The sequence below is a fragment of the Lissotriton helveticus genome, chromosome 7 (genome assembly GCF_964261635.1).
Source record: "Lissotriton helveticus chromosome 7, aLisHel1.1, whole genome shotgun sequence".
In the NCBI taxonomy this organism is placed as follows: Eukaryota; Metazoa; Chordata; class Amphibia; order Caudata; family Salamandridae; genus Lissotriton; species Lissotriton helveticus.
Genome location: NC_136068.1, coordinates 416,628,243 through 416,642,186, shown reverse-complemented (window position 1 = coordinate 416,642,186; position 13,944 = coordinate 416,628,243). Strand labels below are relative to the sequence as shown.

The 13,944-nt window shown below is 45.6% G+C and overlaps 1 protein-coding gene across 1 annotated transcript in view; it reads right to left on the bottom strand.

Moving 5' to 3' along the window:
- LOC144769107 (uncharacterized) overlaps positions 1–13,944 on the bottom strand; it is a 430,861-nt gene that overhangs the window by 271,884 nt on the left and 145,033 nt on the right. The window contains exon 2 of the mRNA XM_078653110.1: positions 1,545–1,844. Coding sequence (XP_078509236.1) covers positions 1,545–1,844 — 300 coding nt within the window. The remainder of the gene's footprint in view (positions 1–1,544; positions 1,845–13,944) is intronic.

Here is a 13,944-nt window from a genome sequence, read left to right as displayed (position 1 = left end):
AGCCCCGCCTACCACCTCTCAGAGCCCCTCCCTCCTCCCAGGACCTACTTAATGGAGGCCATGCGCGACCCCATTGAGCAGGCCCTAGGTCCAGCTCTACCGTGCTGCTGCCCCACTCGGCTTACTCCTTTTTTTCTGAGTGCTTTCTCTTGCTTTTGTCAAATTTTTTACTGCTTTCTCCGTTCCTTACCACCATTTTTTCTGAGTCCTTTCTCCTGCTTTTGCTTCATTTTTTATTGGTCTGTCCTCGAAGCAGCTAGCAACTCCAGGGATTTGAGACCCTCACGGGTAAATAACCATGCTTTATAAATCATGAGTGATTGATTGATTGGGTAAGGACGCTTTAGTCATGTGGAGCAACATTGCATTGGTCACAAGCAGTTCAGTGTGGAATTGTGGAATGTTAAGGGTTATTGGTGTAAGAAATGGAGGCTGTCAAGCCATGTAGAGTTAAGATGGGCATAGGTGAGGGAGTTTTCTTGTTGCCAAGATTGGCTGGAGATGCAAGTGGTGGCAGCAGCGATGCATGTATAGTAAAAACAGCCATGGGTGAGTGAGTTGGGCATCGGTTTGGAGCGTGGGGGCAACTAAAGCCTTAGATACATATGGTTGAAGTGGCCTATGTATGCATGAAAAGAATGTGGCCCATAAGAATACCATGTACTAGGCACACAGGAAGGTCTACAAAACGTGAGCCTTTTTAAAATAGTTTTCACAAAACCCCTAACAAAACATTAGTATAGATCCCATTCAAAATGACCCAAAGAATCAAACCCCACCTCTACTAGAGTTTCAGTCTGTATACCTTCCAGGACTCCTTGTTATCTGGAACCTTCTAACTTGTGATGGGAGCAGTCTGGCCACCATTGGGACCGCCCTCATGAAGTCTCCACTGTGTCTCTCCAATGCACATCATGTTGACCATTTGCTAGTCCACCACCCAGTTCTACGTATTCCCACTGGAATGAGGGGAGGGGGTGTAAAATTCATACAGGTATTATGATCCACGGTTTTATCCACACAACGTCTGCATACAATTACTTGTTGGGAGCTTGGCATGTGATACATTTCGATGCATACAAACAAACCAGTTGTTAACCTTTATTAAAAAAAACATAACCCAACAGTCTTGGAACATGCGACACAGACAAATTGCTATAACTAATGCTATTTAAGGCATTAAAATAGAAACCAAGAAGTAGAACCCAAAAGACAGAAACATAACATTGAAAACTTTAACACCCACAAAACTAACTGCAATGTGGCTTACTCTGTCAACTTCTCGTTATCTTTTCAGAAGGAGAAAAGAGCTGGGGACTTGACCTGGAGGCTAGCCCAAGAGGTCTTCTTATCAAGGGACTCTGCAGTAGGAACTCACGTTAGCTGCTGTCCGGTGGGCACTCACCCAATAGGATCAGGTCAAACGTTAAAGAGGAGCCAGCCAATACTCAGGATGAATGTGGCCTTTAGGCAATGACCCTCGGGGCACAGACTGCATAGACACAAAAAGAACTGAGGATGAATGAGTACCCAGAGACACTCACCTCCTAAGACCAGGCTGAACGTCACTTCAAGTGGTGATGTCAGAGAATCATGCAGCGCCTGGCATTTGTAGATAGCCGTGGTGTCCTTCTCCCTAGGAATGAAGGCATAGCTGCTGGTTAGGCTGGGCTCACCATCTGTGCTGTTCCATGTTGGGTAGAGAGTGCTGCCCTCCAGCACCTTCCCGTTTTGCAGCCACTGCACTGTGATATTGCTGGGGTATTGACCAGTTATGGAGCAGCGCAGCTCGCTGTACTCATGTAGGACCACCACTTGGTTTTGAAGGAAGAGCTGGGTCCGGGCTGTGAGGAAAGAGGAAACACTGTACATGGGTGGGCTTGGTATTGTGATGTGAGGGAAAAGCAGCAAGGAGGGATAACAGACAGGTGAGGGGGACTAGAGAAGTACACAAGAATGTGACAGTCTTTATGCCAAGAGAAATGGGATGAAAAGTGCATATGAAAAATGAGCATGCAAAGAACAATAAGTTACATTTTTAACAGGGAATTTCACATTGAGTCTTCCACATGAAAAAGTCCTGTTTTGAAAACAATTTTTCTTTCTGCTTTCTTAATACAAATCCTCCTCCATGCTTTTCCTAATGGGAAAGTCTTGAAATGTATTTATCTATTAGTACACCAAAGTACACTGCCTCAAATAACAATTACATGGGCGACATCATTTTGCCTGACACTGCTTTGACAAGGTAAGTATTTAATTAAAACTTTCCACCACATATTAATTAACCCCTCCCTTTAACACTAATGTTAACCATAGGCCTAAATTACACTTAATTAAATGTAATAAATAATCTTTACCGAACCGTAATGCTAACCCAAGCCTCAACTTATTACAGTTATTTTATATGTAATTAAATTATGACATAAGCATTCAAAAACCCTAATAACAACATTATTACATTAAATAAGTAACATTAACCCCTCCCTAATACACCCACTAAGCCTAAAATAACTTAAAAAGTAAATATATTACAACACATAATTTGCCTTAAGTTAAGTGTCAATTGTATAGCACACAATCACCAACGGTCTCGTAGCGCTTGTGAGAAAATAACAAACAACACCAACTATTACCTGCCACAATACCCCCTCGATCATAACTTCTCTTGAGTGAAAGCCTGCATAAACATAAAAGTTTTCAGTGATGGTGTGGGAGCACCCCGCTGACCTCTCAGCCTGGGTTCACCTCTGGCTTGCTGGGAAATGTAGTTTTTCTTCAAGTGTTCAAGTGTTTCGCTAGAGTTAGCGCAGGAAGTACTGATCTCTAGACACAGCGCGTGTTTCTGGTTTCTTTACCGTCTTCAGTAGAGAATACAGCCAATATAAAAGGTTTGCTGAGGGCTGCCAAAATGTTCATCAGGTAAAGTGCCTCTCATGGCATGCGGGTGCATCAGCCACTAGCTCGTCAGCCCAAGCCCTCACAGGAGCGCTTTTAAATAATCAAAGATGGTGTGGGAGCACCCCGCTGACCTCTCAGCCTGGGTTCACCTCTGGCTTGCTGGGAAATGTAGTTTTTCTTCAAGTGTTCAAGTGTTTCGCTAGAGTTAGCGCAGGAAGTACTGATCTCTAGACACAGCGCGTGTTTCTGGTTTCTTTACCGTCTTCAGTAGAGAATACAGCCAATATAAAAGGTTTGCTGAGGGCTGCCAAAATGTTCATCAGGTAAAGTGCCTCTCATGGCATGCGGGTGCATCAGCCACTAGCTCGTCAGCCCAAGCCCTCACAGGAGCGCTTTTAAATAATCAAAGATGGTGTGGGAGCACCCCGCTGACCTCTCAGCCTGGGTTCACCTCTGGCTTGCTGGGAAATGTAGTTTTTCTTCAAGTGTTCAAGTGTTTCGCTAGAGTTAGCGCAGGAAGTACTGATCTCTAGACACAGCGCGTGTTTCTGGTTTCTTTACCGTCTTCAGTAGAGAATACAGCCAATATAATAGGTTTGCTGAGGGCTGCCAAAATGTTCATCAGGTAAAGTGCCTCTCATGGCATGCGGGTGCATCAGCCACTAGCTCGTCAGCCCAAGCCCTCACAGGAGCGCTTTTAAATAATCAAAGATGGTGTGGGAGCACCCCGCTGACCTCTCAGCCTGGGTTCACCTCTGGCTTGCTGGGAAATGTAGTTTTTCTTCAAGTGTTCAAGTGTTTCGCTAGAGTTAGCGCAGGAAGTACTGATCTCTAGACACAGCGCGTGTTTCTGGTTTCTTTACCGTCTTCAGTAGAGAATACAGCCAATATAAAAGGTTTGCTGAGGGCTGCCAAAATGTTCATCAGGTAAAGTGCCTCTCATGGCATGCGGGTGCATCAGCCACTAGCTCGTCAGCCCAAGCCCTCACAGGAGCGCTTTTAAATAATCAAAGATGGTGTGGGAGCACCCCGCTGACCTCTCAGCCTGGGTTCACCTCTGGCTTGCTGGGAAATGTAGTTTTTCTTCAAGTGTTCAAGTGTTTCGCTAGAGTTAGCGCAGGAAGTACTGATCTCTAGACACAGCGCGTGTTTCTGGTTTCTTTACCGTCTTCAGTAGAGAATACAGCCAATATAAAAGGTTTGCTGAGGGCTGCCAAAATGTTCATCAGGTAAAGTGCCTCTCATGGCATGCGGGTGCATCAGCCACTAGCTCGTCAGCCCAAGCCCTCACAGGAGCGCTTTTAAATAATCAAAGATGGTGTGGGAGCACCCCGCTGACCTCTCAGCCTGGGTTCACCTCTGGCTTGCTGGGAAATGTAGTTTTTCTTCAAGTGTTCAAGTGTTTCGCTAGAGTTAGCGCAGGAAGTACTGATCTCTAGACACAGCGCGTGTTTCTGGTTTATTTACCGTCTTCAGTAGAGAATACAGCCAATATAAAAGGTTTGCTGAGGGCTGCCAAAATGTTCATCAGGTAAAGTGCCTCTCATGGCATACGGGTGCATCAGCCACTAGCTCGTCAGCCCAAGCCCTCACAGGAGCGCTTTTAAATAATCAAAGATGGTGTGGGAGCACCCCGCTGACCTCTCAATCTGGGTTCACCTCTGGCTTGCTGGGAAATGTAGTTTTTCTTCAAGTGTTCAAGTGTTTCGCTAGAGTTAGCGCAGGAAGTACTGATCTCTAGACACAGCGCGTGTTTCTGGTTTCTTTACCGTCTTCAGTAGAGAATACAGCCAATATAAAAGGTTTGCTGAGGGCTGCCAAAATGTTCATAAGGTAAAGTGCCTCTCATGGCATGCGGGTGCATCAGCCACTAGCTCGTCAGCCCAAGCCCTCACAGGAGCGCTTTTAAATAATCAAAGATGGTGTGGGAGCACCCCGCTGACCTCTCAGCCTGGGTTCACCTCTGGCTTGCTGGGAAATGTAGTTTTTCTTCAAGTGTTCAAGTGTTTCGCTAGAGTTAGCGCAGGAAGTACTGATCTCTAGACACAGCGCATGTTTCTGGTTTCTTTACCGTCTTCAGTAGAGAATACAGCCAATATAAAAGGTTTGCTGAGGGCTGCCAAAATGTTCATCAGGTAAAGTGCCTCTCATGGCATGCGGGTGCATCAGCCACTAGCTCGTCAGCCCAAGCCCTCACAGGAGCGCTTTTAAATAATCAAAGATGGTGTGGGAGCACCCCGCTGACCTCTCAGCCTGGGCTCACCTCTGGCTTGCTGGGAAATGTAGTTTTTCTTCAAGTGTTCAAGTGTTTCGCTAGAGTTAGCGCAGGAAGTACTGATCTCTAGACACAGCGCGTGTTTCTGGTTTCTTTACCGTCTTCAGTAGAGAATACAGCCAATATAAAAGGTTTGCTGAGGGCTGCCAAAATGTTCATCAGGTAAAGTGCCTCTCATGGCATGCGGGTGCATCAGCCACTAGCTCGTCAGCCCAAGCCCTCACAGGAGCGCTTTTAAATAATCAAAGATGGTGTGGGAGCACCCCGCTGACCTCTCAGCCTGGGTTCACCTCTGGCTTGCTGGGAAATGTAGTTTTTCTTCAAGTGTTCAAGTGTTTCGCTAGAGTTAGCGCAGGAAGTACTGATCTCTAGACACAGCGCGTGTTTCTGGTTTCTTTACCGTCTTCAGTAGAGAATACAGCCAATATAAAAGGTTTGCTGAGGGCTGCCAAAATGTTCATCAGGTAAAGTGCCTCTCATGGCATGCGGGTGCATCAGCCACTAGCTCGTCAGCCCAAGCCCTCACAGGAGCGCTTTTAAATAATCAAAGATGGTGTGGGAGCACCCCGCTGACCTCTCAGCCTGGGTTCACCTCTGGCTTGCTGGGAAATGTAGTTTTTCTTCAAGTGTTCAAGTGTTTCGCTAGAGTTAGCGCAGGAAGTACTGATCTCTAGACACAGCGCGTGTTTCTGGTTTCTTTACCGTCTTCAGTAGAGAATACAGCCAATATAAAAGGTTTGCTGAGGGCTGCCAAAATGTTCATCAGGTAAAGTGCCTCTCATGGCATGCGGGTGCATCAGCCACTAGCTCGTCAGCCCAAGCCCTCACAGGAGCGCTTTTAAATAATCAAAGATGGTGTGGGAGCACCCCGCTGACCTCTCAGCCTGGGTTCACCTCTGGCTTGCTGGGAAATGTAGTTTTTCTTCAAGTGTTCAAGTGTTTCGCTAGAGTTAGCACAGGAAGTACTGATCTCTAGACACAGCGCGTGTTTCTGGTTTCTTTACCGTCTTCAGTAGAGAATAGCCCTCAGCAAACCTTTTATATTGGCTGTATTACTGCAGCAATGGTGTAGCATATGATCGCCTTGGAAGCTTAAAAATGAGTCATGCCATCTCATTAATTACTACTTGAAGCTTCCCTAACAGCTTGTCCAGGAGCACAATATATAGCGCATTTATGTAGTCCAGTCGCAACACATTCAGTGTGGTCACCACAGGTTGCATAGTTGAAAAGGATATGAGGGGTACCAATTTCCAAAGTTACCGCAAAAGGCCCACACAATTTCTTACCACTAGCGTCACCTGCCTGGTCAATGCTAGCTTACTGTCCAACTTAACGTATTTAGACTCTTTACGACAGGCACCGGTGTTGGTGTGGCACCTAACTCTTGTGGCCAAATAAGGTTTGACAGGGGTAGCCACCTGTTGTGATTACTAGAACCTCGGTCTTATCTGGGTTTACTTTAAGCGAGTTAGCAGTCATCCAATATATTGTAAACCTGATGCTGCTCTGTGCGCTTGACTGTGCTTGCATAGAATTATCGATCTGGAGGACCTATTGAGTGTTGTCTGCATAGTTAAATACCTGACAGTCCATTTGTGCTTGTGCCGCCACCAGTGGTTGGAGGCAGATATTAAAAAGCAGTCAGGACAAAGCGGGATCCTGGGGGACTCCATAGGACAGTGCTCCTTTACTAGACACACAGCCACCCAACTGGTCCGATCCGTCAGGAAGGAGGAGATCCACTGAAACGCCACGCTTGGGATTCCCTGCTCCTGAACACAGTTCCAAAAAGAACAATTGATGGACAGAATGCACACAATGTCATACATTCAGTGTAGTGGGCCATCGTTGTTTTGCTCACCATGCCATTCCAGTTTGGACACAGCCACATGCAAATCATTCTTGATCCTACGCCCAATGAGAACAGTTCAGCCCGAACTGCCAGGCCCGTTCCTCCCTGGACTGGAAACAAGTATCCTAGGACTGGTTTCAGGGTCTCACCCCACTTCAGCCAGGATAGCTAGATTCCAGTGGCATGAAGAGCACGGGACTCCCGTCTCAGCATACCCGTCCCACTCAGGGTGACAAATGCAAAAAGAACAATTGATGGACAGAATGCAGAACAATGTCATATATGCACCTCAGTAGTACAGAGATCTGGGCCTAAATTCATTGTTTTTTAGCTCAACATGCCATTCCAGTTTGGACCCAGTCATATGAAAATCAGTCTTGACCTTGCACCCAATAAGAACAGTCCAGCCCGAACTGCCAGGCCCGGTCCTCCCTGGACTGGAAACAAGCATTCTACAACTGGTTTTGGAGTTTCACCCCTCTTCAGCCAGGATAGCTTGATTCCAGTGGCATGGAGAGTACAAGACCCGCGTCCGGGCATACCTGTCCCACTCGGGGTGACAAATGCAAAAAGAACAATTGATGGGGATGAATGTTTTGATTTGTTCTGCATTCCGTCCATCAATTGTGTGTCTTTCGCTTTCTCGCCCTAAGTGCGCCAGGTATGCCCAGACATGGGTCCTGGGCTCACTGTGCCTCTGGAATCAAGCTATCCTGGCTGATGCAAGAGAGACATGCGTTACAGTCCTTAAAAAATGACAATTTGAAAATTCTAAAACCAGCCGATAAAGGGGGTGGAATAATGGTTCAAGATAGGAAAGATTACGACACCAAGATCAATAAACAAATTGGTGAAGAAAAACATTACAGAACAAGCATTTACAATGCAACGGTTTCGCCTTTGGAGAAGTTAGAGCTATTGGCATTCTAAATGACAAAATTTGTATTTATGTGCTGGTTTTGAAAACAGATAAATAAATGGCATTGTCATTTACATTGCCAATAGCTTAATATCTCGCAAATGTGAGAACTATTGTACCCTACGGACGAGCTCAGCAGACAGCAATTACTACCACACACACACACACACACCCAGACCCACACACCCAGAGCCAGCCACACCCAGAGTCCCCCCCACACACACATATTCTGTAGAACTTCTAGATAAAAAAATCATAACTTTAAAAAGATACAGTAAACTGTTTTAAACATGATGCTAAACTATTTCCAATATTCATAGAATTATTTGTAAGTGTGCAGAATAGGTTGAAAAAAGTCCAAGATTTTGATAATTTTAAAAATGTTGATAGAAAAATCTTGTGGTCTCTGTTAAGAAGTCTCATTGACCCTCGAGGTGAGGGGGTGAGGGTGGGGGTCAATATTAAACTTTAAAAAATGAAGTGCATCTTCTGAAAAAATGGTGCAGACCTTTTCCCAAAAGTGTAAATATGAGGAAAAGTTGGGTAAAACATTCTGAAAAGGTGGGTAGAAATGTCAAAGGTGCACACAAGTCTTTCAGAAAAATGCTCTGAAATGTTTGAAAAATTGTTCACAACTCTGTTTAAGTATGCTGAATTATTTGAAAATGACACCAAAAGTTTTGAATAAGTGTGCAGAACTCTTTGGAAACGTAGAAAGAAGTCTTTGAAAAGTGAAAACGAGTCTCAGAAATGAGCAAATCATTGTTAGAAAAACCGACCTGAACAGTTTACGCCAACAAAACTCTTTGAATAAGAGCAAAAACATCCCTTTAATAAGCGTACAGATATTTTGAAAACGTTTACTAAACTCTTTCAAAAGTTTGAAGAACTCACTGATATGTGAGCCTCCTTTTCAAAATGAGCAGTCCTCAAGAAAGGTGTATGCACTGCTTTATAGAAGGGACGGGACTGTGACAGGAGTGCAGAGCACTTTAAAAGTGTACAGGCTTTTCGAAGAAACGTGAACAGAATGGTTGACAGAGGCGTCTCACAGCCCGAGGTGTCCAGGTAAACACCTGCCTGCTGTCTTGTCATCTTCAGACAGCCACCGCACCTCCCAGACGCGGAATACCTCCTTTAAACCTCACAAGCCCAGACAGCTGTTTCGGGGAGAGTTACGTAAGCAGGAAGGGCGCACTTGTCTGTGGCGAGCCAGCACTGTGCATCTGACACTTCCTGGCGACAAGGCAGGCAGCGCCTGGGATTTGTGGGTTAGTGGTCACTCTGCTCGCTCGGTTCTAATCCAGGCTGCCCCAAGAACAGATTGTGTGACTCTGAACACCCCCCCCTCTCCAAATCCCTCGGTGTTATAATCTGGCAGATGTTTTAGAAACAAGCTAACACACGTAAGCGCTATATGTACAGAACATGTATCAGTTTACCAGACAGTGTGCACAGTGCAGGCCTCTTGGCGCTATGCTGATGTCCTGTCATTGGTAGCTTTTAGAATGCACTAGTGCAGCAGCATACTGTACATATTAATTAATGAATGCTCTCCTACAGCATGCCAAAGCAGGCGGAGGTGTTTCTAAGCACTGCCTGTTTTAGCATAGAAAGTAATTTTAAGGTAAAGGGCGCGAAAGGGAATTGCTGCAGGTCACACAATTGGATCAACAGATGAAGACAGGATTCCAGACCTTGTCTGCGACCTAGCCACACCTGATCACATGTTCTACCTGGATAAAGAGCAATGCGCATACAAAATAATAACAAACCGTCAGTGACGCGCGATCAGAGCCCCTACCTGGGACTGCGCCTCTTCCGGCACCTCTCGGAGCCCCCCCAGCGCTCCGTTCAGCAGGCGCCCCTCTGCAGAGTTTTCCATTCAAAGCACTGCCCGCACCATCCCTTTCCAGCAAGCCCCGGCCACGCCCTCTGCCCCAGCCCCTGGGGTACAGGAGGCACTGCACACAGCAACAACAGCACGCTTCTATCCGGCGCTTAGAAGGGAAATCATGAAAAAACACTTTTGTGTTCCTGTCGGTTCGCACCACACATTCTGGCAAGCCCCGGAACTGCCCACCGCTCCGCGAGGGAAGGGGGAGGGTGCCGGGGAGGAAAGTACGAATTGCCTGCGCTGGAGCGTGGTAAGAGTCCGGCCCATCCAAACCCTGCTACTCTGGGCAGATAAGGAACGGAAGATCACACAGCGTGATCGAGTGGAACAGTAGAGTTAATCTGGCAAGCCCCGGACCTGCCCACCGCTCCGCGAGGGAAGGGGGAGGGCGACGGGGAGGAAAGTACGAATTGCCTGCGCTGGAGCGTGGTAAGAGTCCGGCCCATCCAAACCCTGCTACTCTGGGCAGATAAGGAACGGAAGATCACACAGCGTGATCGAGTGGAACAGCAGAGTTAATCACAAGACAGGTCCCGGGCCGGCCAGCCAATCACAGCGCGGCCCGGGGAATGACGTCACGGGGGTGTCCCGGCCGGCAGCCAATCACAGCGCGGCCCAGGACAAAGGGGCGGGACTTAAAAAAAGAGCGAGAAACGCCCCTGATTCGCATTTTCTGGGGAAAGCGTGATTGACAGCCTCTGTCTCCCAATGGCTAGCCTCCATTTATGGAGCTAGCCAATGGGAGACAGAGGCGGAACCAAAGTCCATATGTAGGATCATGAGGTTTCACCGTGGGCGGAGCAACTGCTACGCAGTTGCAACGCCCAGGGTGAAACCTAAAAAGGCAAAGAGGAGGGTTATATCAGCCAGAATTTGAATTTCTAAATGCAGAAAACCCCAGAACACCAGTACTGTATACATAACTAAAAATCCATAACAGCACCACCAATCCGCCAGGACAACCAATACTGCCAGGATGTGGGTCCATCCTGGAACCCATTGGCAAGTACATAGATTTTTTCATAAAAGACTTTGTGCCCATACAAGATACATATGTGAGAGACACTATGTTTATGATCAACCTAGTAGATGGCTTACCTTATAACATAGATACAGACTGGCTGCCCACATTAGACATCTCCTCACTATATACCAATATCCCTCAAAACGAAAGCATCAAGGTTATAGAGGATCTATTAGAAACAAGACCAAGGCCACTGCAGGTACCCACCTCATTTATCATTTCACTACTCCGCATTGCTCTGCAATCCAACTATTTTGTTTCTAACGTTGTCTACTACCAGTAATGCTCTGGTGCCAGTTTGGGGGCCATTTTTGCGCCAAACCTGGCGAATATCTATATGAACGATGTGGAAAACAGATTTGTTCGGACCGCTAACAACATCTACCAGCCCAACATTAGATGTTGGAAAAGGTATATTGCGAACGATTTCTTAATTTAGTCTGGGACCCCCGAAGACTTTGAGCAATTTGTGAAATATCTGAACACCATACAGACACATTTAACTTTTACTTCCACCATTGACAAAACATGTATTTCTTTTGGTAGACCTTAAGATACAACATGAGAACGGCTCTCTATTCACGTCCTTGCATAGAAAACCCACAGAGCAAAACACCCTCCTATTGTATAAAAGCCAACATCCAAGGGCACTGGCGAGACGGCTTACCGTTTGGTCAATTTTTGCGTCTACGCAGAAACTGCACACATAAAAAAGGTTACATAGCAGAGGCAGAAATACTCAAATCCAAATTGGTGGCAAGAGGATATCCTAATAAGATAGTGCGGCGATCATTAAAAAGGGCATGGTTCTGCCACAGAGAAAAATTACTAGGGACAAAAGAAAAAAAGTCTATAGACAAACTTATATGTGTGACAACCTTTGGAGTGCACTCCAATAAGGTCTGCAGCTTAATCATGAAAAACTGGCACATAATAAAAAGTATTGACTCTTCCATTGAAGCGCCTCTCTTTGCGTACAAAAGAGGTAAACATGTGAAAGACCATCTTATCCACTCTTCTACTGAAAAGATGAGACAGCAACCAAATACGTTGCAATCAAAGTGGAATTTACCATAAATAAAGGGCCATTTTCTCTGTGGTAACTGTGTTGCATGCCCCTTGACATCCAATACGAATGTCTTTGAACTCAATAATGTAGAACATACCCTCAAATGGATTTCCAACTGTAACACAAGAAATGTGGTCTACTTGTCAATGGTGTCCGTGTGGCCTGCCATATATAGGGCAGACACAACAGCCTATCAAAGCATGTATCGGACAACACAGAAGGCGAATACGTTGTTCAGTCCCAAATGCACCACTGGTATCACACTTCTCTGAGGCCAACCACACACCTGATGAGATTAAACGGCAAGTCATTGAGAAAGCCCACATCTCTGCAAGAGGTGGGGACATGACGCAAATTCTCCAATGTTTGGAATGCCGTTGGATAGATAGGACTGACTCCATAACTCATGGATTGAATTCCGCCGAAGAATGGAAGGGGTTTATAACTACATTGGCTTGATGTAAACTATGACTCTCTAGCAACCCGGCACAGAGGCAACATAGTACATTCTAGACTGTGTATATATTCTTGTAAATACTGGCATGATAAACTGTTCTTTTTCTCTTAATTACATCCATTGTAATGTATAGGAGAAAAGTGCGTTCCTACAGATTATGTTTTGCTAGAAAAGAAAAAAATGGACACACTATATAAGACAGATTCCAGGTCACCCTTGTCACTATCTAAATGTATTACTGTGTAATCTTCATGAAATGTTGTTTCACTTTGCAGTTATTCTACAATGTTAGCACATAGGATAAATGCCAGTTGTTTAAGTCCCCAAATCAAGCTCTAAGTAGTGTGATTTTCCATACAACTGGAATAAAATATTCTTTTTCCCTGCAATATTTAAAATGTTTATAATATATCCCTATGTGTTTAGGATACTAATATATGTAAATTAGGCCTCTCCATAGCATTTCTACACATTACATTATTCTTGTATCTTTCTTCCTCCCCTCTGAGACACGGGTCTTTTTTCTGTGCAAACTGAGATTGCAGAAACACAGATCACATCAGCAAATTTCGATCAGTACTGATGTCTGCCACTGCATGTATCTTTCTTCCTCCCCTCTGAGACACCAGTCTTTCTTCTGTGCAAACTAAGATTGCAGAAACACAGATCACATCAGCAAATGGTGATCAGCACTGATTTCTGCCACTGCATGTATTAAAGCACACATGCTTTGCCGGCTAGTTGTCATTGTAACCAGGCAGATGACCGGAGCAGTTCGAATTGACACATTCATTCCAAAGGTGAGCGCCCTGTTCACATGGCATCCCCAGCCTACAGCACGCCCTGTTTTTAATATATCAGTGCCTATTAGAGATGGGTGGCGGCACACTTCTTTCGCCATTCTTTTATATTGATTTCCTAGCTATAACCTGTGCTACTGTTAGTTAAAGCGCCCGGTACTTTAGCATGCGCATTGTAAAATATTTACAGCATTCAGACCCCGTGTACGCATGGCAGGCCCTGCCAAGAGCACGCCTTATATTTAGTACAGCAATGCAACATTAGAGAATAGTGGCGGCCTTGTGCTAACACTATTGTTTAAAGCTCACCATTGCCGTCACGCATTATTAGCATTTAGCCATCTTATTGCATAGATTAAGCGCCTTACGCATGTGGCGGGCCGAGCTAACAGTGCGCCCTTGGATTAGCATATTAATGCGACAGTGGAGACAGAAGGCGGCACCCCCGTTTGGTGCAATCCTTAATGGGTTACAGCGCCCTGCAGTCCACATGCGCAGTACAATACACATTAAGACCACATTAGAGACGAGTGGCATCTGGCATCAAGGTTGTTACATTTGTCACGGGGCTACGGGTGAAAAAGTTAGTTAATTCCCTACCCTTCTCTACCTTAATCAACCACAGCATGGAGAGACCTCAGTGCCATCATCACTAACACGCCGCCCCTGAGATCCTCGTTTAGAATGCTGGATGGGAGTTGGGCTGTCACTAACCTATTTGCATTACCCCACTGAGTAATACTATTC